This window comes from Seriola aureovittata, chromosome 1 (assembly GCF_021018895.1).
Source record: "Seriola aureovittata isolate HTS-2021-v1 ecotype China chromosome 1, ASM2101889v1, whole genome shotgun sequence".
Taxonomy (NCBI): domain Eukaryota; kingdom Metazoa; phylum Chordata; class Actinopteri; order Carangiformes; family Carangidae; genus Seriola; species Seriola aureovittata.
In genome coordinates, this window is record NC_079364.1 from 23806444 (window position 1) to 23832051 (window position 25608).

At 40.9% G+C, this 25608-nt stretch overlaps 1 protein-coding gene across 1 annotated transcript in view; it reads left to right on the forward strand.

The window, feature by feature from the left end:
- hcn4 (hyperpolarization activated cyclic nucleotide-gated potassium channel 4) overlaps positions 1–25608 on the forward strand; it is a 68216-nt gene that overhangs the window by 35407 nt on the left and 7201 nt on the right. The window contains exons 4-6 of the mRNA XM_056373438.1: positions 2826–3044; positions 16123–16269; positions 16593–16833. Coding sequence (XP_056229413.1) covers positions 2826–3044; positions 16123–16269; positions 16593–16833 — 607 coding nt within the window. The remainder of the gene's footprint in view (positions 1–2825; positions 3045–16122; positions 16270–16592; positions 16834–25608) is intronic.

Genomic DNA, 25608 nt, shown 5'->3' on the forward strand with positions numbered 1-25608 from the left:
TTGTTACATAACAAAATCATTTCCTCCTCTTCCTGTCCTGTCTGATTAATGTAGTTTTAGCTGTGTGTGTATATATACTGTATGTGTTTATTTTTATATATATGTGTGTGTGTGTGTGTGTGTGTGTGTGCATGTGCATACTGTATATTTTTATTATGTGTGTGTTTGTGTGTATGTTTGTATACATCTGTGTGTTTTGTGTGTGTGTGTGTGTGTGTGTGTGTGTGTGTGTGTGTTTGTGTGTGTGTGTGTGCATCTGTTTGTGTATGTGTATGTATTTTCTTTCTTTCATATTCTTGCATCATCTCAGTTCATCCTAGTCTCTGTTCAATTCAATGTAATGTTTGTCCGACTGTAGTATTCTATGTATTTATGTGTGTGATGTCATGTAACATCTGTCTGTGTTAAATCACTTGTCATGTGTTTGTGTTGCTTCACCAATAAAAATGAAGAACAAAAATAGATTTATTGGCAAAGTTTTGATCAAGCAGGTTTCCCTGTGTGATCGCAGTTTCTCGCTGTTGAAAAATACACATTGTTTTAATTAGAATGTAATACTTACACTAGTGACTAAATTAACTTTCTTGAAGTGAATTAATATTCAAGTCACAGGCAGAATGCTGAATTTATTAACAGAAAGATGAGGAGGCCAGAATAAACATATTCTTAAACTGTGACAACAAAACAACACAGGTAGAGAAGCCAACTTTGAGTTCACATAAACCAGCTTCTAGTCAGCTGTATGCTCAGCTCTGCGTTGCAGAACAGATGTCACGTGAGTAGTTACATCGCTCAAGGTATGATGTATTTGGTTCATCATGCCTCACTGCCTCCCTGACATGCTCACATGTTTCACAGAATCTGCTTCTCTTACATTTAATCATAAGAAAAGACAGATGTGTGCAAACCACTGTCCCTTGAGATGTTTCACACTTTAGCTAATTTTAGCTTCTTTTCCATACCTGTCTGTGCAGAGATATACATGCACACACAGGTAAGTTGGTCCTGCTCAGGGACAGGGATCAAAAGAGCAACTACGACACAACCTTTACCTTCCAGTCTGGACTGATGAAATATATATTAAGACCTCTATGTTGCATATGGTTACATTCAAACATTTTCCTCTTCCAAATTTTATGTTTCTTTTCCCTTTGGCGCCATGAAAGATGCATTTTACTACTAGTTCAATATGCATACAGCCAAGTTGTAAGGGGATTATCTTAAGTTACATAAGGCAGAGCTGTCAGACAACATAATGTAAACTGTGGCTCATCATTAAGGTACAGTACCGTATGCATGGATTAGGATTGGATTTGATGTCTTTTTTCCACCAGTAAAAATAAAGGATATGATTGCTCTTCTAATCTCTTTGCTTGATTCTGGAAAAACATATTTGAACCACATGTACATGAAGAAATAACACTGTATTATACATAAAGCCACGACAAAGAAAAACAGATTTAAATAGTCCCTCAGAGCAATATGAGGCATTTGCTATGTTGTGCTTTTTACATGAAAAAAAAAATAAAAGAAATCTCTTGTATGTTCCAATTTTCAGAGAAATATTGCCTCTACTTTTTCTTAATAACAAGCTCTACTTTTACCTTTACTTCTACAATTAAAACCTAAAAATCCAGTCTTCTATTATTTTTTTTTAAATGTTCAAATACCTCCATCTCAGCAACTCTGGCGTGTGGGCTCACATGCCAAATGCCTTCTCACAAGATGATTTCATGCAGTTCTGACTAGCTTATATTTAGGCATTTTCTACTTCTCATGTTGTTACAGCTCAGAGTCATGTTTCCAGAACTTGCACTGGATGTTTCCTGAGACTGCAGCTCCCGAAAAGCAGCCCTCTGCATGTAGGGGTGCAGAAGGGCCCTCAGATGTTGAGGAGGAACACTCCTAATGTACTTTAGTTTAAAATCCCGTGTGATGGATGTTGCCTTTCATTAACATCAAAATAGAGTTTGTTTTGTTTCGCACGGTAAACACTGTCTAATTAATTGCATTACATAGAAGAACGGTTCTCAATGTGACAGAATAACAAATATATCTTTCTGAATTAATTCGAGCCTCAGGGGCAGGCACCTCTCTGATGGAAAGCTCCTCATGTTTTGCTCACATTACCTGGTAGACAAAGAGGTTGTTAGTATTGATAGACTCACAGTCACACTTGGCCTGACCCTGATTAGGAGACATTTTTTGTCTTCTTTTACAGTAGCTGTCCTGTTATCTCGCCGGGTCATCGCTCCTTACCTTTTAAGGAGGGCACTAATAAAATTGCTATCTCTCTCTTGGCTTTTTCCGCTGTGGAAATGAGTTTGAAAGCAATTTGGACATGTCACCCCCAGGAGAGAGATGATATTGATTTGCCATGAACTACCATCGGGATCTAAAGGAAAAAAAAAGGGGCAATTTATCTACAAATGAGAAAACTCACACAGAAATCACATTTTTCTAAATAGCTGACCTACTTTCCGTCATGCAAGCCTCTAGTGTCTCATGCTCCATCCTCCCATTCTCAGGGCTGTGTTTTAGGCTCCTGCCCAAATGTCTGCTTTGCTCCAAATATTTGCATATTGAGAAGTATGTTATACCCCGCCAGCTGCTCCGTATTGAACTAAGACGGTTGGAAATGGGCACCTGCCATTCGTTTTGTCTTAAGTAGTTGGATGTGTGCGTGTTTGTGAGTGAGCTGTCAGAGTGCTCATTGACCTTTAATGTGCCATCAACACCCTTATGAGAGGGAGAGTGTGAGATGGAGAGATAAAGTGTTCAGATGTACTCACCCTGACTAACCCCGTCTCTTCTGTTTCATCCAGAATGACACATGGGGACAGCAGTACTCCTACGCACTTTTCAAAGCTATGAGCCACATGCTGTGTATTGGCTATGGCATGTACCCCCCGGTGGGCATGACAGACGTGTGGCTGACCATCCTCAGCATGATTGTGGGCGCTACCTGCTACGCCATGTTTGTGGGCCACGCCACCGCGCTAATCCAATCTCTAGACTCATCTCGACGGCAGTACCAGGAGAAGGTGAGTGAAGACGACGTGTTGCTGATGGCTGTATTGTGTCTGGATTTATTTTTAAGAGAGGACAGCGGTGGTAGGTGGGTAGGGTGCTTGCTCGTCCTCAGTTTAAAGCTCGGTTTTGTTTTGTAGTTTAATGTGGCAGTTAACCCCCAAAATTGAATTTCTGTGATGTTTTTACGGACACTGAACACACTCTGACTTGTAGGTATTGCAGCTCCTTCATCACTCTTCCAAAAAGGGAAAACAATCACCATCAATCCTCTAACAAAAGACAGCTGTGCCTCCCTGATAACCCCTGTAATGTAATGTAAAAAACTTATTGATAGTGCTACATTATTTTATTAATTAGATGAATAATTAATGTTATTTTTTGTCTTACTTTGAATTCCAAAACTTTATGTTACAGCTCTATGCTATACACCTCTATATCTTACATCTATATTTGCTTAAATATTGTTAAATTGGCACCAATAAAATGATGATATATTAGCTATTAGCATTTCCTGTCACTGGGTTACTTTGATACTGCTATGCTTTGATGGCTGAAGTCGCAGTGATTGGCTGAGTAGCATCACGTGACCAGTGCCGTAAACACTACAAGAGCAGCGCAGGTTAAAATAGAAGCGCCGTCTAATTCTCAATAATTTAAAGGTTATATGTAATCAGACAGCAATCCACCTATTAGTGACCTCCGTTCAAGGTAGAAGATGTTCTTTTGTACTGAGGAAACTAAATCCAGGAAATTGTCAATTTTTTTTCGGCAAGTAGAGGACGTTTGACTGACATAACATTGTCCCTTGAAAGCCATGTATCTCCAAAATATCAACTTTTTCATAGGCTAAGAAAAAAAGCATTGTTTCCAGGTTTGTTTGTATGACAAAGAGCACAGAAAGTACTGTTACTAAAAATGAGGGCATAGTGTGCTAGGTGTCCACATCTTTTTATCTTTGCCTGGATGGGCATTTGCCGTGGAATCACATGCACACAGACAGGAACTCCAGCATCCCCATTTCAGGGAAAGGAAAGCCCTGTCAGCTGGCCGTGAAGGCCGAGACGTGTTCCACAGAGCCATGCCCTCAGTGGGCCCAGCGTGGGCGATAATGAGCTGAGCGGCCAAGGCTGCCACACTGCCCACCATCTGTAGCGAGGAGGAGACAGGAGAGGATGACCTCCAGGGAATGGAGGCAGAAGCTCGTGAGACCCCACCCGAATGAAAGAGGGAGAGTGGGAGTTAAGAGGCCAGAGGAAAAGAACCAGGCAGACAAGCAGAGGGAGCAGATTAGCTGACGTAATAGCTGCGTGTTATTCATCTTCAAAAGGAGAAAAAGGCCACTGGATAAATTAACACCTGACAAATCTAGGGGTGAGTAACAAAGAGACTAGTTTCCAACAAATTAACAACGGCAAAGATGAAAAATCCAAAAAGTAAAACATGTAAGTTGGTACATGACTAATGCGACTGATCTGAGTAGCTGTTTAATGAAACACGAGTGAACCAACTCCAGGCTCAACACTGTCCATTTGTCTGCCGGTCTGCTTTAGAGATGCCTTGCTGCCAAGTAGACTGAACAGCTGGCCTGTCTCAGCACCAGTCAGCATGTGCTACCAAAGCCATTTGCTGCCGTTTCTGGGATCACCCCCTCAGGCGCCTTAAGAATCCCCCAGCCAGCTAAAAAGGCTCCCCTGTGCTCCCACAGCTTCCCATGGTGCCTGCCTGCAGAAAGGTTATTAGTGGAGACTGCAATTAATTTTTAAGAGTGCGGATTCTCTCATTTATCTTTCCACATGCCTCAGTGATAAGAAACGCTCTGGGCGCACTGTAGCTGCATGCTCATCTGGCTGTGGGAGCCAGATAGTAGTCATTTCTACTACACTGTACTACACCCACTCCTCCGTTCTCTTTTATCAGGGTTAGTTCCTTCAAAGGAATAAACCTTTTTGTCATTGGCCTCTGCATCAGTCATGTGACAATGGGTTTGGCTTCCTGGAGATTTCACTCTGCTTTTCCGTGCTAGACTAATACCATAATCCACACTCTCAAGAAGTGGACAATCCATCGGTCAGTCTCTGGAGTTTTGAGGAGACAGGTGGCTGTTCTCAGAGAGCCATGACAGAGACAGCTGTTCCTGTCCGCAGGGAACCAGCCTGGACAAAAACCTACTAACAGAGACACCACCAGCACAGCAGCCAGTATCCAACCTGCCACCATACACCAAGTTATCATATACACCTGTCTGTTAGGATGAGTGATATTATGCTATAGAGTATGGTGTGGTGGTTCCATGTAACATATTAACACATCACATCTGTTTAAGCAACCAGGTGAAGATGAAATTATTAATAAACCATGCACAATATGAGGATGGCAATATGAAAGAAATAAGGTAAATATAAAATACCTGATGATTCCAAACAGTGATGCTAAACCGCAGCAGCATATAGCAGATATATATAATATTTTATTCTTAAGTCCAGAGAAGTATATCACTCGTATTGTGTGTGCTCAGAAAAGGTAATGGTGCATTAAGGCACTAATGGAAAAAAAAAAAACATTAAAAATGGAATAAGCACTAAGTCTGCAGCTTTGGTATATCAAAAAGAAACACTTAATTTCTTTTTGTAATCATAGGTAACCTCTCTCTTTACATATTTGCATATTATATGGTGGATAAATAATAGTACATGCATTGATGTTGAGTTCATTGAACTCACAAACTCAGTCTCAGGGTGGGTGCTCAAAGTACAAGGCCATTGAAAAGCTTTCATTCTCATGAAAAGTAGTGTATATTTGTAACTGTATGAAACAGGATCACATACAGTGGCTGTTTGTTGTTTTTACTGTGTCATGAAAAATAAGAGAAAGAGAGGGGGTGGGGGATGTAACAGAATTCATGGAAAGCTCATGCATTTTTTAGATACAAATAAACTAAATATATGTAGCCTAAACAACCATGTTTGAAAATAATAATAAGTAAAGTAATATTAGATATTTATTAGATAACATAGAACATTCAAATAGAATAAATTATACAGTAAACAGACATTTTTATGTAATTAAAAATTGTTTGTTTTCATTTTGTTTTGTATTGCCATTTTATTTATTTTTATAGAAGAGACATAATATTATCCTTATTGAAGGCCCAATTTCAAATTTGTGAATATCATATTATATTATAAATAGGAGGTATATTACTATACACATACACACAGTCCAATATATCTAATTTTTTGTGTGTCTGAAATGACCAGAATTCGAACTAAAGGCTTATTTTACGAGAGTGCTTACAAAGATTAGTTGTATTAACACATATTCAACAGTTTCTGTCAACATAGATTTTTTTGATTTCTTGAAATGTGGATCACAAAATGTGCCGCTTTTGATAGAAAAAACCTTTCTATCTAGTGATCTCCAAGATGTTTGACGGTGGCTTTGTCTTTCAGCGCTCATAAACGTGTTTACTCACAGCTCCGTCACAGTTTTTCACTCACTGCTTTGGTTGGTTTCTAAAAAGCATCACAGTGTTCAGAGACGCTCTTTTAATACTTAATTTGGCAAATCTGACTCAACACATGCATAGCTGATGTTGCAGTTTACAGACCATGAAACATGAGGAATTAGACATTTTTGACTCATTAGTAAAAGCTGTAAATGCCATCACTCTTTTTTTCTGTTGCCTGTTGGCAAGCTGAAATGGAGCTCTGCAGTTTGCAGTTTGGAGTTTTTGTGCTCAGAAGCCAAATATGCCCATGTTGATATTCCAAAGATACTGTCAGCAAGACTACAAAACTGCATCATTTGCATACACCAGCAGTCTGTGAAGAAGCATGGATTGTGCTTTACTTATCTGTGTGGCTCCATAAATCACTGATGTGTTCTGACAATCTTCCTTATTATACAATCATTTTAGAATTAAAATGTGGATGGGAGTATAAATGAAAATTAACATTAGCTAGCATGGAGTTTTTGTACGATATGTATTACAGTTGTGTTGTATATGCCATTAAACCTGAGGCAAACTCCCAAATGCACGTTAACACAAATTCCCACCCACTGCTCACAGTGTGACAGAGACTTCAACCACTATATAGTTTGATAAAAAAAAGTTAAAAGAAAAAAAAAAACTAGAACATTGTTGTGTCAAGTAGCACCAATGCCCCATTTAACTGCCTCGTGCTGGTTTTGATGTGACACAGGAACATTCAACCACTGTAAATGAGCTATAGAAAAGAGAATGTGCGACCCTCATACACATCGCTGAGGGGCCAACATGAGAGGCCATCTGTCCAAGTGATGTCCAGGTAACAGTTAAATTTAGATGTGAAACAAATCAGTGAAACCCCTCTATGGGACTGAGAAAACTATGAAGGAATCTCAGAAGTGTACAGACGGGAAAGAGGAAAGAAGTAAAAAAAAAAAGAAAAAAAAAGCTGCTCTCAAAGATGGTGAAATTATCATCAGAAAGCCCGGGTATAATCTTTTCTGAATAGAATTCTATTACAATATGGCTCCATGTGATAAATGCCTGGGCTGTCGGAAGCTAGCAAGTAGACTTAAATGAGCTCTTAAACAGGAATCAGGCAGCCCTGTTAACTGCACCCAGCAATCACACCAAATACGAGGGGTTAAAGTGTGGCCCCACTGAGATGAAAAATAGCTTTATTAGATTTATTTTCTATCCGCTAAAAATGAATACTTGTTGCCAGTCTTTTGCTGTGGCATGTGGATGCAAAATAATAAAGCATGTGCATTTTCTACCTACTGGCAACTCAATTTGTTGCAGGTGTATCTGACTGCATAGATTAGGTTGGGTCCATATCAGATCTGAAACGAGAAACGGATTGGAGCTGGAGCTTTGCCTCATTGCTACCTGTTCTACTCCATGCTTCCGTGTGCTAGAGTGTGCTCTAGTCAAGAGATTGTAGCTATATTTCAAGAGTAGTTTAACACCAATCTGACAAACAGTGTGTTGCTGCCCTCTCTGGTTGAACGTTTTAAGCCTGTTTTACCTCTGACCACACTTAGCATCACTGATGGGTGTGATTGGGTTAGAAATGAACACCTGTAACTGTACCTGGCAGTGATGCCACGGGGTCCTGAAGTACACCCGTGCATCACTGCACCAAGGAAAGAAGTGAAACCACTAGAGGTCCGCAAGAAAGGAATATTTAGGAGGTGTTGAGTTATTCTTTAGGTGCTGATGCGCACTGTGTTATCTTTATTTGAGCTCTGTATTCTCTGCTAGTTGAGTGAAGTTTAATTGCACCAGCTAGTCCTCTGACATGGACTTGTTTTTATGAAAGTCAATGAGCTTCAATTCATAAAAAAGCATTGAAACGTCACATTACATCATGAAAAATAAGAGGACAGAAAAAGGAAAATGCAACAGAATTCATGGAATGAATATTAAGTGCTTAATTTAAGTAACCTAGACAGAAACATTGGTTCACTTCATGCAATATCTAATATATTAGATATTTGTTAGATACTGATTCATTTGTATATCACGTTTGTTCTACTCTATAAACTGGAAAAATTGTGAAAATGTCCCCAGATCACAAGATGAACTGTTCACATTGCTTGTTTTTTTCAAATAACAGTCCACAACCCAAATATATTCAATTTACAATGACAGTAAACAGCAAAATTCCTCCATTTGAAAATCTGAAGCCATTTGTTGTTTGGCATTTGTTGCTATATAAATGACTTAAATAATTAACCATACATCCAATTAACTTCATAGTTATTCAAATTGTTTAAGCATTCAGTATCTATTTGAAAAATTTGATGGAAGACCTGATGCATGGCTTGAGCAGATTCAACAGTGATTAGCTTTTTTTTTTTCTTTACATTTACATCAGTAATTTTTTGTAACACCTTTAATTTGATGAGTTGTAACTGTCTCTACAGGAGCAGAATCTTACTCCTGTAAAATTACACTGTAGTACAGAATAGTACAGTACTGTAAGATTTAGTTAGTTACTGTATTATCGACTCCTGTAGTATTATAATACAGCAGTAATAGTATATTCACTAATCTCTTTGAGTCATTCATCTCCACACTGAACCCCTGTATTACCCAGCGAGCAGCTCTGCTACACGACCATCTGAAAGACTGTGAGCTGGAATGGGTTAAGCATCCGTCAAATTCCCCCAAGGATCCCCCCTCTTGTCTCAGGCATGTTAAGAACCATTATCACACGAAGAGAATTACAGCTTTCCAGATTGGGGGCACAAGATGGCTGCACATGTGACTGTGCATACAGGGTATGCCTGCCACTCCAGCTCTCTGTAAGCCACCACTTATCTGTTACTATGGCCCTCTACTGTGGAAATTTATACAGTCCACAGAGATGGGGATGGGGAGACCAAACAAAAGAGATAATCTCATTCATTTGTAGGTCACTTGTGATCCATGTTGTCTTACTTTATAGAAACTCACTGATCCTTTTCAGCATTTCTCCACTCAGGTTTTTACCAGTATGCTGTTAATATTATTCAGAGTGGGATAACTAAGTGATGGTCTGTTGTTGTTAGTAGTCAGTGATGAAATCAGAGATGCCCAAAGGGGACCTGTATATGAGTAGCATGTTGTGGCATGCCAGTCCCTAATGGCTAGAGAAGGAAATGGCAATGGGGTTCTGCAGCCCCTCCCCTTTAAATCTCTAATTAACACTTGTCAATTAAACATGGCTCTTTGGGGAATAGTTAATAAGAGGCCCAAAGCTGATTATTTGAGGGTGAAGAGGCTCTAGAGATCTTTTGTTCCCCCACTTCAATCCTCCAATCAAGACCTTTGGAAATACAGTAAATATTCATCAGAGGGATAAATATGTTTACACTTGATAGAGTTGTCCCTTCCTCTCTACGAGGGTTGGAAATTCATTAATGCTGTCAGGGAAGTAGCAAAAACATGCAGCTTTAGTGTTTTCCTTATTTAGGCTGAATATTTATTTGGTCATCTCTGTGATTGATTTTAAAAGCCTTCAAAAAGCCCCATGATGTAAAAAATGTAGGTTTCATCCAACAATAGCAGCAACTTGGCAGTGCCTGGTGGAGGTTAAGTCATGATTTTCCCGTACAATGAACCCAAGGACACAGCTGTCAACAAGTTGAGGAGCTTAAGTCTGATTCTGCCTTACAGTAAGAGCTGTTCTCATTAGTTGGGACCTGACTGATGGCATTAATCTAAACCCTGTTACATTCCCCTTTCCTCCCCGCCTGCCACACAAGTTTTACTGCTGAGTCAAGAACTGTTGACATGCCCCAGAGGTACTCTATGAAATACCCGCTCTTTGAGTGCACAACCAAATCCAGATCAAAAGTGCAGCCAATGTCAATAAACTGTGTATTTAATGTCACAGCAAAATTTTATTCTCGCTGCATTTGCAAGTGTTCATGACAAGATTGTCATTCAAACAGATGTACAGCATTTTATTAGGTATGCAGTACCAACATGGTGTATGTAGAGAGCAAAGAAATGTCCTTGCTTGAGTAGGTTCATTAACCATTACTAAATGATTGATAGTTAATGCATACTAACTACCCTTAGCAGCTGAGGGTATAATGACTATAAACAAAATGTTGATTATTTTGGCGACCATTAAAGTGTTATTAAAATGTTAACATGCAAATGCAGAATGCATTTATGCCATACTGAATAATCTGTATCACCTGTAGGTTTTATGCAGTGAAAATATAAAAAAAGGGCCTACGTTCTATGAGGCTATACTTAGTTACAGCGGTGCTTTGAGCTGAACGTTCTGCTCACAATGGTGATGCTAATATGCTGATTGTTTGCACCTATATAAGATAACACATTTTCTAATTAGCATAAAAAAAACAAATTAGTAAATTGATAGGAATGTCATTAGTTTTGCAGGTATTTGGTCATAAAGAAATCAATCCAAAAGCTGAAAACTACTAATGTTACTAAAATGTCACCAGGCTTCTTCCTCTGGACACCATGGATGCCTGTATCAAATTTCATCGCAATCTATCCAATAGTAGTTGAGACATTTCGGTCTGGACCAAAGTTGTGGTCCAGCTGAACAACTTTGTCCTCTCTGGAGCAGCGAGCATGGCTAAAAGCCATGATGCAGTTTCACACAGCTAGGGCATGTAATTACAGTAGTATGACGTATCCATGGCTAGTGGAAGTATTATGAAACCACCTGTCTCACTGTAGCATAATAGTTACTACTTACTTATAACTACTACTTACTAGTACATAAAGGGAATACTGCTCTCGGGCATGAATTCAATGGAGTTATGGCCATTTTGCATAAGATCAAGCTGTCCTCCAACATACCCACACCAAAAATAAACAAAGCTGGTGGAGCATTCTCTATAAGATGATTTGCTAAGTCTTCTGTTGCCTATTTTTCACGCTAACATCATGCAAATGTTTAAGACTTCAGTTAGCTTTATTATATGACCCTAACCTTTGACCATACAATGCAAGGTTAGGGAGAAGGAGACAGAGGAGTGGAGAAAAATACATATTTAGAAAGTATAATTAAGCAGCTGACATCTCTTTTGGGGAATGAATTATTCATGTTTTATTTGGTAGAAATTTGCATCTGCTTGGAGAGCTGCATGAGAGAGAGGGGGATGGGGGGGGCACAATAAAAGAGTAGAGGGGCAGAGAGGAAAAAAGAAGTACAAATGGGAAACAGACCAAAGAATGGACATGTTAAGGAAGATCACAACTGAGAAGAAAGGGAGAGGATTTATGAAATAAAATAGCTTGAAGATGCAGCCATATATAGCTCAGTGGGCAGTGTATGCTACTCCTGTAATATTGCCAAGCCTGGAAGTTAAAAGGCTCACCTACATACAAAAAAAATTCTATTGTAATGTACTTAGAAGATAATAAGTTAAGGTAAGGTACTTACAGTAGAGTAAAGAGAGGCAGGGTCCACCCTTGACAGGCTACCAGTCGCTACATGCTATGCTAGTGAGGACAGTTTGTACTAACCTATTCAGATAAACAACCTGATGGCACAGAGATGGAGAAGACAATCTAAACAGTTGTGTCATTTAAACACCAAAAAATGTTTGGAGATCGCAGCTTTCTTTGTGTTACTGCCTTTTATTCCACTAGAAAATTGGAATATCACAAAAATCCAATATTTTAAACATCACATCTAAATTCAGCATCAACAGCCAAACACTGCAGGGTCAAAACCAAGAGTTTGTCAAACTCTTTCATTTTGGAAAATACACTTGTTCACTTTCTTGCCAGGGTTAGATTAGAATGTCAATACCACTAATTTGACTGACTCATCACTCTAATATAGCAACATAGCTGATTATATTAGTTTAGCACAAAGACTCAGCTTGTCCGGCTCTGTGCAAAGGTAAGAAAAGCTGCACTTGGCAAGGCACAGGAATTTCCTGGAGTCTTGTCGGCACCATGACGTTACCAGACTCCACTGATTGCCAGGCATGTGGAGTCTCTGTTCCCTGAGCTTTAGAGGTGCTGGTAGGTATGATTTGCTGCATTCGGACCAGGCTGGACACCTGTTTCCTCCTGTGCTAAACTAAGCTAACCAGCCGCTCAGCATTACCGTACGGATATAAAAATGAAGCTGATAGTTTCATCTAACAAATATATTCCCCAAAATGTTGAACTAAAGAAAGGAAGAGGAAAGAATCCAATTGCTTCTGTAAGATTTTGAACAGCCCCCCCTTGCAGCCTTACCCCCCGCACACCCCACCCCTCCCCCGGTTTTCAGAGAGCAGCGAGGGAGGCTGATGGTGGAATGATTACCTCCTGAATGCTGACTATGATTTGATTTAACCAAGTAGAGCAGGAGAGCAGGGGATCTTCCTGGTCCTAGTGTGATTGCGGCTATGCAGCAATAAGATAATTTCCTATGACAGAGGGTGTTATCAGCCCATCACAGTGTCAGGAGAGCACCGTCCCCCACATGGTCGTCATCTTTACATCCCTGTCAGCTCCTCCTCTGAGACTCAGCAGTGATTAGTAAATACGAAATGCCTTTGAGTGAGACACTGAGCTACTTTATGTAGTTCAGTTACTTAGTTACTTATCACAATGTAAGAGCAACAGGACATTATCTTGCGTCTGTTCATTTGACTAATGCCCTTTCATGCTGAGAGAATCAACTTGTAACATGCTGCAAAGCTGAGGATAAATGGACGTATTAAATGTTGACAGTATTATTTTTCTTTTTTTCATGAATGTAAAAAAGAAAAGAAAAAGGTTGGAAGACATTCTGAAGGAGATGATAATCCACGCCTTTGAAACAGGGCGCCATACTGTGCCATGTCTAATGCAGGAGACATAAAGACATTAGACAAGATGCAGAATGTGGGTTACACCTGTCATCTTCACCCTGGCATCACACAAAAACAAGCCATCTTCACTGCAATACCCAGCAGCCAATGGGATTGCAGCAGGAGATGTCTACGATCGTTTTCTAGAGCTGTCCGTCTCTCCTCCTTCTTCTATGTGGAAGGATTCTATTTCATCATCAGATCAGTAAATGCTCAATTTGATGCCAAAAGGATTGTAGGGATAAAGACTGAAACCCTTACCCCACTGGATATCTAAAAGGCTCTTTCCACGTCTTCTTCTTGCCTGTGCAAGTATTAAATTTTCCAGGTCACTTTACACACCATTGACACATATAATGTCAAATACTTCACTTGACATTGCTAAGACAGGAACTCATATTTTAAGTATATCATATGAGGATGGCCTTATGCGTTGCATTTCGTGTGTTTTTATATGCACACAAAACTGTATACCCTTGCACTTACAGTAGCATGTATACATTCCAGTGTTTGTGATTTGTCTTTGTGTAGCTAACAATGCATTAAAAAGGATGATTACCAGCAGGGGCATTTACAGTTGTTAGCTAACTGGTCACAAGGGGGGGGGGGGAGCTGTATCATCAATATGCACAGACTGACTCCAGACTGTTTTCTCTGTCTGTGAGGGCCTCGAAGGGCTTTGGTCAAACACAATCTAACTAAAACCCATCCAAATTTAGCAAAGAGGAGGCAAGAGAAAAAAAAAAAGAAAAGCGAGCATTGCAGGACCGATCATTGTAGAGGGTGAAAGCCGGGGCTGCATAAAGGAAGATTACAAACACAGCAGGGAGTGTGTTTGTGTGTGTCAGTGGGTCAGTGCAGGGGAATGTTACCTGCAGAACCTTGACCAGACCTCATCCTAAGGTGGTTATAGTTTAGTCTGCATGCATGTTTTAGAGTAGAGGATTCCAACCCTGGTATGCATTTCTTTCAAGCTCCAGTTACATCCCCTGATTCTCAGCAAGCTTGACAGCTTTCCTGCTCGCACAAAAAAACTGTCTGACTTGCACAAGGCAGCTGTCCTTATTTACTGTGCTACATTTCCACAAGACTGGCCTTTTGATGATCATCTCCAAGATTAGCGGTGACTAGGGTAGTAAAGTCAGATAACAAAGAGGGAGACATCTGAGGTTAACGGTGTCTCTGAGTGGTAAGGCTGTTGGCGGTGTAGAAATGGTGATCAAAGAGCACCGCCGGCATTGCCCTATGAATGGTTAATTTTCTTCTTTTCTTCTTTCTCTGAGGGTCAAGGATTCTACCTGTTATTATTCCCGAGGTACTCTCTGTGTGCTTTGATCTGCATTTCTGCTTCCGATACTGCAGAATCAGTGAAAGGCCATCTGACACACATTTATTACTTTTATTTTTAATTTTTAACAACATAAAGACCAGAGGACACAAACACACACAGTCTTCACTTTGATAAGTGTTTTGGTGAACATGGTGTTACAGGAGCCACAGGGCTTTGTTTGTCACTAATTGCAACACAGCACTCAGGTATATAAATAGGCATTATCAACAGGACTATTGTATGGATTTAGAGTTTCAGTAAAATTATGCAAATATTTTTGATATCATCTTAAGTGTAATTTCTATGTAACCATGACAGTGCATATTGTGTATTGAGGTCATTTCCTACGCTGTTATTCTTAGGTACACAAAAATATGATTTTCAAAGGTCCCATATTTTACATTTTTCCAGTGTTTTTTTTTTTTTTTTTATATCAATAAGAACCAAAAACCATCTGAATTTAGTTTTACATCTCCTCTCTCAGGCTTCTTCCTGTAGAAACAACAGGTAGGTGAGCCAATCAGAAGAGAGGAGCCTTTGGAGCCACATTTCTCTGTGGACTGAACGATTATTACTTTTTCAGTATTAATATAGCACCTAGCTGCTAATAATCAAAAAATAATAATCACTTTATACAATATGGGACCTTTAAGTCAGTATTAATTATTATTTGGTTTAATTTATGATGTTCACACACAGAAATGTATAATTACACACACATACAAAAATACACGCATTCACACACAGACACACACACACACACCATCATTGTCTCTAGCAGCTTGTACTAACTTTTGATTTGAATTTGTAATCATGTCACACCTTTCCTCCAACTCTTTTCTCACTTGTCTTCATTGTACTGTAGCCTCCACATACAGGACACTACAGTATCATGCAACCACTCATTTGATTTATGTATGACAGTATTAGATATGCAGTATGTGGATGCAAATTATGCAATTGCCATTAATGAATATCAATATGGTGTCAGCTTTTCTATTTCCCTGGTGTAGAAATGCTTGTCATACCTGTAATCAGATTGTCCATTACAAATTACAACTCACTACATGTAGATAAAGTAAGACCAGCTCCTACCCACCTGAACTCTGACACAGACACATTTACGGTACTTTAAGAATTTTTCTGTGCCAATCCAGATTTGCCACAATTGTGGATCGTTTACAAGCTACCCGTGAATTGACAGCATGACTAAACACTTGCCCCCTGCTTTCTGCCTTTTGAGAGAGACAGCGAGAGTGTAAGAGGCATGATCAAAGACAGGAAAAGTGGTGTCTTGTCGGGCCTAACCTGCGATGGCTTGTATGTATCCGTCTCCATTTCCTCGTGTGTCTGACCTCAGTGCCAGCTGTTCCCTGTGGCTGTGTATCCGTGCTACAGACTGTGGCCTTTGAGTAACCTGATTGTTGTGTGTCTCTGTGTCCCTGCAGTACAAACAGGTGGAGCAGTACATGTCCTTCCACAAGCTGCCGGCAGATATGAGGCAGAGGATCCATGACTACTACGAGCACCGTTACCAGGGCAAGATGTTCGATGAGGAGAGCATCCTGGGAGAGCTGAACGAGCCTCTCAGAGAGGTGGGATGAGTGGTCTTGTGCACACGGGGCTGTGATGCATTCAAAAGTCTGTGTAAAGCTCGACATTCCCCTCAGTTCAGTTCACATTCCCTGACATTTTAACCTTACACAAGCACAAAGTGGGAGAAAAAGATATTTTATTCTTTTGAATCAAAATCCAAACAAGAGTAAAACAAAAACAAATGTCTGCACACCTGACATTTTGCCCATTGTTACTCTAATATAGCACTTATCTGAAACTGTGAGGGGTCAATACATTTTGTAAAGCTTCGACTGCTCTTACTTAACGGCTGTTTTCAATTCTTCTCTGCACGCTCAAACAGGAAATCATCAACTTCAACTGTCGGAAGCTGGTGGCGTCCATGCCTCTGTTTGCCAACGCCGACCCCAACTTTGTCACATCCATGCTCACCAAGCTGAGGTTCGAGGTGTTCCAGCCGGGGGATTACATCATCAGGGAGGGCACCATCGGCAAGAAAATGTACTTTATCCAACATGGGGTCGTCAGCGTACTAACCAAAGGCAATAAAGAGACCAAGCTTTCGGATGGCTCTTACTTTGGAGGTAAGACGAGCTAGTTCTGCTGCAGAAACACAAACTCAAAGGTCACAAACACACACACACTCACGTCCCTCTGTTCTGTGGAGCTGAAATCTGCCCTGTTTTAATATGAATAATGCTGTCCTTTAGCCCCTTAAGAGGTTGGCCTAGAATTTTGATTTGTTAGGCAACAGCATTTGGATAATGCTATTCTGGCTCTAATATTAGCTCGTCGTGAGCTTGAAGTAGTATGTTGTGCTGTGCTTGTCACCTCACTTAAAATTCTGCTTCATGGTTTATGCAGGACTTTTCCCTTAATTCACATCATGAGCTGTCTCTTAAATGTAGGGCGAACCCAAATTAAGGAAACAGCAATTGTTGTAGTGCAAGTTAAGAAATATGCATTGAAAGGTCAAAGGTGTCAGAAAGTTGTGGAATTACATTCTGTATTCATACAGTATTCATTCATGAGTGCTTAGTAGTTGAATCACTTTAACTCGCGTTATGTTCTTAATCAGGGTCAGATAATGTGTAGCCCTCTCATGGTCCTACAGAGCTTATGACACATGTAGGAGACAATGCTGCCATACTGCACTCACCAAATACCAATTAATTTGCCCAGTGACAGCATATCATTTAGACTACACTGTAAAGTAATGAGAAATGGTGGCAAAGCATTTAACAGCACATGACCTGCCTGTAGAAGTTTAATTACGCCTTGCCTGCTCAAGTCCATCTCCATGCCCTCTCTCCTGGGGGGTTCCACAGAAATAATGAAAAGATGGCAGGCAATCTATCTCTACACATGCCAAAACTAATCAACATTTTATACAACATGGCCCCAGCTCTCTCTAGGGCCATGTTGTCCAAAATGTTTCCTCCCTTCTCAGCAAGGCAGAATTCAGATTCAGAGAGAGTTTGAGTGAGCTTATGGGCTTGTCTCTGGCGCATGAGTCCGGGTAATGGCACAGTTTATGCGACAGCTTGGACGTTCTGCCACTCAAAGATGCTGAACCGAGTGTGCTCTAGACGGCAATGTCATCTAAATGCATTAGAGTGAATGCATCCATATCTATATTTTTTTTAACATGAGTAGTATAAAATACACTGGTTCTGGAGAAGAAACTGGCTCGATCGCTTTAATCTTAAGCTATGGATCTGTAATTATTTTTTCCCGTTTGTGCATTATAAGCACAAGGCTTTTGACTCCATTATTCTGTGACTTTTCCTAGCAGTGGCACTCCGCTGGGAGTGTAAGGGTGGGGGCTTGTGAGGTAAGCCTAGAGCCACTGGGGATTTGTTACCAAACACGAGTTAGTCATTCATGAAATTAATTGGTGCAGGATCAGCACAGGGAGTATGTGGCACATGTGGATCTCAGTGTGGCTGTCAGTATCAGCAAGCAGGAGGTCAAAAACAATGAGTATTTTTTATTATTATTTATTTTCATGTGCAAGAACGCTGAGATCTGCTCGATGTGGATTGCAATGTTTAGTCCTTGTATATGTGATGGGTGTGCTCTTGATTGTGTGAGCATGTGATTGAGGAGCAGAAGCCGTCCAGTGGTTGAGGAGCATTCTGTTTTGTCAAGCACACTCTGTCAGCGGGTCCCAGTTTACAGTACAGCAAATGGCGTGCGTATGTGCTCATCATCATCTCAGCAAACTCATGTACCATAACTCATTCATTCATAGACGACCTGAATTATTTACATAATTATATACTCAGCAGTCTGCTCCAGTTTGTTAGCTGTTGGATTAGCTCGAGCCAGAGAGCCTAAAGTCTAAAGTGGACACGACATGTCCTGGATGGGAGCATCGGCTGGGCACACAGCAATCCAGTGGAGAGGGGAAATGTAATGTGACTGCAGTACTAACGCCAAGGGACACATGGATCGCTGCCAAGCGCGCTTTCTGGACGCCGCTCTGGGCTCAGAAAGTAAACATGCACCCTCCACCCCCGCCTCTGCTCGCCTCTTTCTCTCCTTATAGTTCAGTGTTGAAACACTTATCGAAACAGCATCTCTGCTGCCCCCTCAGTGCCCAGACTGAGCAGGTTATTGTGTTGTTATAGTTCATCCTTTGTTGCCTGCAGTAATTGATGTGTTGCCAGTGCAGACTGTGGATCTCTCCTGGTGGGAGTAGAGCTCAGTGACCTTGTGGTGGCCCTGTATGCCAGTCAGAGGTGCTTATCAAAAGCTGCCTTTGATTGCACGGCTAAGATGGTTCACTTTGACTCTGACTGAGTGGCTCGTAGCAGCTCTGTGAGTGGGGTGGGGGGAGAAAGTGTGACAGAGTCGGAGAACGGGAGAAGGAAAATGAGGAGAGTAAGTTGACTGCACAGTTTGAAATTTCTTGTGTCATCTTCTTGGCTTTACTCAGTCTCTGACTGGTTCTCTGTGAATGGTGCTCTCTAAGTCCGTTGTCCTGTGAAGGTCTGGGTTAGGGAACTAATACTCCTCCCGTCTCCCCTCTCTTTCACTTCTTTTGCCTTTTTCCCCCTGTCTGAGCTCAGACTGGCTGGTCTATCGAGCTGCCAAATGCCCACCCTGACTGAGTGAGTCTGTGAGAGAGGCTGGCAGCAGCTAAGGCCCAGGTAATCCTCCTGGTCTTTAACCCAGTTAACACCCCTGCACCTCGTATTCTGAAGCAGCATCACCTGAAGTTTGAGGCACTGCAGCAAATGACAGCGAGTGACAGGATGGGGGATATGATGATACATAGAATAGTCTTATGTAACATGACAGGTTGGTTAGGATGGGATGATAAATGATACAATGCTGTGTTTGATACAGTGTGCGATGTGATATGTTGTTTGGGGTGGGGGCAGTGTCATTCTTCTGGATATTAATTGGTCAGGTACTTGTAGTTCATTGGTTCATGCTTTCTGTTTACTAGTATTTATTTGATATTTTTTCATAAACACTCACAAGATTATCACTGAGTCTTTTCTTCATTGCAGAAGCTCAACTGTCCCACACCATAATCTCCTGTACATGACTCTAAAAACACATGTTTGGTCATAGCTCAAATTCTACTGCACCTTTGAGTGTCTCTCCTGCTGGCGCTGTCAGCCGGACACCAGACCTGAGAGTATCCGAGCGGCCAACAGAAACGAGTCGCTCTGCCCTGCCTCATACTGTCCTCTGTTTCCATCAGTCAGTTTTGTGGTTCAATCATTCTTATACAAGACTCTGTTTGTTATGTTTACAGCCTGCTACACTGTTGCCCCTGCATTGCTCTGTCTGCTGTGAGGTAGCAAAAAAAAAGGGAAGTTAGACTCAAAATGCAAGTTGAATCAGGTCGATTATTCTTCTCGACTAATGCATTTACTCATTGACGCAGATTGTCCGTTTGTTGAAAAAAAAAAAACAGCCCTATTTCCATTTTCTTGTTGAGATATTTCAGTCTGGATAAAGTGGTGGACTGATCGACAGCCTGACATTGCCAGTCTGTAGAGCCATGCTGCTAGCATCACTAAATATTATTCACAGAACAATAGAAATGTCTTTCGAAGTTAAGATTTAAACCAAAAATGATTTACATTTGTAAGTACTGTGTGAACAAACACTTCCAGGTCCTTGAATGTAGTTTTATTGTTTCCTTTTATCTCTCACCAACATAAACATCACCCATCAGAGACAATGAGATGTGATGGGACCCCAGCATCCGCCATGGTGCTGAGAAACACCAGTGTGTGCATGCTAGCCAAACGGAAGGTGTTTGCATAGCTATGCTAATGCTGTGAGGGAGTGAGCATGGCATGTCACGGGGAATCAGGCAGCCCACTGTGGATATTTCAAAGGTTAGAGAGTGTCCGTTCCGCGCGCTGGGGGCAGTGTCGGGGAGGGAGATGGGAGCTGACAGCAGGACTCAGGATCCAGGTGAGCTTTGCCAGACCAGGCTGCGGGACACAGATACTTCATCACAGACCAAGCAGCCCTGCTCATACTCATTAATTCACATCAGTACGCACAAGCAGGAAATAAGGCAGGTATAACCATACACACATGCAGTTATATGCAGATAGTTAAAACTTATTTTATAGCACTTTCAAATGCCAGCATTTGCACATGTATACATACAGTTCATGCATGTTGCACTGTATAGTGCTATCTACTGTTTATAGTCAGTACATGTAGATTATAATGTAGCGGTGATTGGAAAGTCATACACAGAGAAGAAGGCCCTGAGCAGATTTTACTGTTATTCCCTAAACTGGCCACATATACCCGAAGAACATGCACACACAATATGAACACATTCATTACTAATATTCATGACTGAGCAATTGTTCTAGTTTGTCCTCCATTTTCCACTGTGTTCATTGACTAAATGAAGTCCGTAATAAGTTTAACCCTTTACTCCCTGATGCTCTGTCTGATGCATCTCTTGGGTATTAATGATTTTTAGACATGAAAATCTGTTTGCACCTCTGTGCTACAGCCTCTCTTGCACCAGTCTTACCTAGTAAAAGAGTTGTTTTTTATTGACTGTACTTTGCTCAGCCTCCTGCTCCCAGTGCAGATGTAGCAAAAAGAAAGTCAATAAAACCTCACAGAGAGCATAGTTTGTAACCCTTTATTTATCTGCACATGTAGACTCGTCATTACACAGTGACAATGGAGATTTATCATTTTCTCAGTCCTAAACAGTTGACCCATTTGATTATGTTTAGAAGTGAATATGATGCAGAAAAATCACATCAATTAAATTTGAGATACAAATTCTAAACCATATCTACTGCTCAGCTGCCTGTTTTAAATGGGTTCAGGGTTTCAATAGATTTTCCTTCATATATACTACTAACACACAATGAATGTGTTTCTTTCACTTCCTTGTTTCACAGTATGAAAACACATATGTGCTCAGGCTGTCTATCGTTTTTTCTCCCTTTTGTGCTTGCCCTACTGCGCGCACGTTCACAGACACACACACACACACACACACACACACATGCACACACACTGGCATAGCATGCAGTCGGCTCTCCACTTTGAGAGCATGGTGCAGGGGACTCGGGGCGAAGCATCTTGCCAGTAAGAGCCCAGGACACGTGGGCTGCATTGTCCAACAGAAGCCCAGTCATGTGTTTTCTCACCAAGGTCACAGCACATGACGTCTTATTCCTTCTTTCTCGGAGCAACATCCAATTTTGATGAATGTATTGTCACTTAAGTGTGAAAATGAAACACACTATGGCTACCTTAAAGCAACATCTTCTAGTGCAGAGTTGAGTTTTTTTTCTTCGGGAAACTGTGACGGTGTTGTGTCTACTTCACTAACACCATTTTGGGAACAGATATCGCTGCTGGGCTAGATAAACTCAAAGCAGAAGAGGACAGCAGGGGGACGGGATGGAAAGATTCATCAAGTATTACTTATGGGTTTATTCTCCGAATTGCATCTTTGTACCGATTTTGCTGTTAGAATGAATAATATTGAGTACAATGACATATTGAATTCTCAGCCAGATATTAGTTATCTTGTATCATGATGATATTATAACTTTGCTAATTTGAGCAAACAAAGCCCACAATTTTGGGCTGACTATGAATCATCTCTTTGTTAGTAAGGACCACACAGAAATGAATAATTGTAGAAGTGACAGTCAGTTTGAGGAGAAAACACACGCCCCTCATAGAATACAGGAAGCGCTACACCAACTAAGCCGGTTCTATGATTTCATGCAGGATTTGGGGAGCGCTGCGATGAGTCACAGGAAATGTGAGTACGCAGTGGGAGTAGAGCATTCATAAATAAATTGTATGTAACTCACAAACCACCCGCAAAAGCCGCCTCGAGTTGAACAGTGCACGACAGAAGTTCACTCAGCAGTATAGCATATTTTATGTTTTACAATTTGGAGTAAATAGTCCAATATTACACAAAGAAATATGGAATAAATGCATGGGGCTCCATATAACTGTAAGTAGAAAACAAATATGATGAGTTTAATACAAAAACTGATATAAAACTGAGAGAAATCTAAATCTGAAATGAATTGTTTGGTGGTAGATGAATAGCAGATGCGATTTATTTCTTCTGCTTTTATGTCAGATACAATTCAGTGAGTAGATGCAGTGAGTTTTGTCAGATCTCTTTCGGAAGCAGTCTATGGCACTCACCACTCAACAAATCATTTTAGGTTTTGAGTTTCATTTACTATTTCATTATGAGCCCTATTATATATATTTCCATCACATGTATTTTTCTATTTAAATTAAATCCACTTCTACCAAAAACAACCATCTCTTTATTTTGATGCCACATTTCACTGGCCTCCCAGTGTTAAAGTTCCAGATATTCAGGACAGTGTTGATCTTCAGAGAAGCTGCCTGTGTTTAACCTCTCAGTTCTCAGAGATGTCCACTAATCTCTTATTGTGTAGCTGGAGGTGGGTTGCACCAGATCCAAACCCTCCCGTGGATTTATTTATTTATTTATTTATTTATTCTACACTTGTAGTTCAGATGGCACCGTTAAGTGTCTGGGCTTCACTTGCTTTCTGCAAAGACAGTTAGATGAGGCCAGAGGGCTCACTGCAGCTCACCGCCTCATCTTGGCAGTGTTGGCTTCATCCAGAAAGCCACGGGACAAGAGGATTTAATACAGAGCCGCGATGCTCCTCTCCAGAGGGGATTACTGGAGCAGTGCTGCGGGAAATGGACCCCCAGCACTGCTACAGCCAGGGCTGCCCCACCAGCACACACTTATGGTACGCACTCACACATGTGCAAACACACACACACACACACGCACACACACACACACACACACACACACACACACACACACACACACATACATACACACACACACACACACACACACAGACACAGAAAGAAGAGCATGGTATTTTATCTTTCACATTCACACAGCTCTCTTGCTAACTTGGCCATTGTCCATTCACCCATGCTCTCGATCTCTCTCTTACACACACACACACACACACACAAACACAAACAGTAACACACTACACATGATGTTGTTCTTATGCTTCATATACACTGCATATACCTCCCTCACTGTCCAGTCAAATCACACATTCTCCCTCTATCCGTTCCCTGATCTCAGTTTTCAAACCATTGCTCACAATCATAACCACTTCACACTCAGTGACCAGAAGAATGCACACTTTTTTGTAATCTAATGCAATCCTACGCAGTCGCCGTGCAGTGAATGCTACATACTGTACATGAACACTTTTTTGTGTGTGTTTGATGTTTAGTGGTGGCTTTTATTGGCTGTTATCATATTGAGAAATGTTTTGGCAGTGGGCAAAATCCCTACAAATATTAAACCAGGTGTCACAACGAGAGTGTCTTTATTGTGGGGCTATTGTTTGAGATCGCTTTGCATAGTACATGATTTATATTTTATATTTTTTTTGTCCAGAGAGGATGGATTTCATTCATCCAGGTGGGAAGTAGCTGCAATTCCTGTCTTTATTAGTTGCTAGAAAAGTCACAACAATAATGAAAACTTGACATTGACAAACTGAATCAGCTGTAGTTTTACTCAAATCCCATAATGTGGACAGTTTTTGGTCTATGTGTGAGTGTAGCTGAGGCATTTTCATGGCCCAGTGGGTTTTTTTTCCCTTCCCATTGGTACTTTACCAGTGGGAACAGAGGTGCAGCAGGGTGGGGGATTTTGGAGTCAACATTGACAGTCTTTTGTACCATCTGCCAGCTCAGAGTAGGTGAACTATGCACTGCGGTACACGTGGTACTCCCCTTAAAAAACCTCTCCATGGGGCGTCGTGTAGCGTAGTGGTCTAAGCAGGCGCCCCATGTGTAGAGGCTACAGTCCTCGCTGCAGTTGGCCCCGGTTCGAATCCCGCATCGGACGGCCCTTCGCTGCATGTCATTCCCCCTCTCTCTGCCTCCCCGATTCCTGTCTCTCTCCACTATACTATCAAATAAAGGCATAAAAAGCCCAAAAAATATACTTTAAAAAAAAAAAAAAAAAACCTCTCCAAAATCCATCTTTTTATTCATGTTTTGCTTGCTGTTGTCACTTCCATAATACATACCTCAACCTGTACACATTAAATTGCACAGAAAAAAAAAGGTTTATTCTGTCTCAGGCAGAGTGAAGATTAAATATGTGGTGCTTACCAGCATCTGCCATGCTGTGAAAGCTTTCCCTTCTTCACTCCTTGTGCAGCTGCCTGATACGGCTGTCCTATACAGAAACTTTTCCATCTGCGGTTCCTATTGTAAGTGGTGTGCATTAAATCAAATTGCAATAAAGAAAACCAGATCCTCATAAATGTTGAGTTGGAATGTATCTGCAAACTTTGCAAATTCATGTGCAGTTTTTTGTTAATATATCAACAGGAGCACTGCTTTTAAGAGGATTGAGAAGAGCCGACATGATTGTTACCAGCCCCTGTCACACACGCAGCTTCATTGATGACATTTTTTTTTTTTTTTTTTTTACACACACCCACACACAGCTCACTGTCATCAAACACAACAGACTGGGCTACACATGTTTTTTGATTAAAGCGGACACTGCCTCATACAGTACAAGGAGGCCCTCGCTGTATGTGGGGCTGCAAGTTTGCAAAATATAAAAACAAGACCCACATGCACTAACATTTTATAGATGTGCAATATTCTAAAGGGTAAAAGCAAAGGAGGAAGGAGAGGACAATGCAGAGAAAGACAGTAATGGTGGAGAGTCAAACTATGCATGAGATTTCTGGAGATAAGTTGGATGACGGATTCTTTAAAAATTTGATTTGATGTAGGCTAAGGGGAGGCAAAGTAGGAAAGTGCATTCTGTGGGA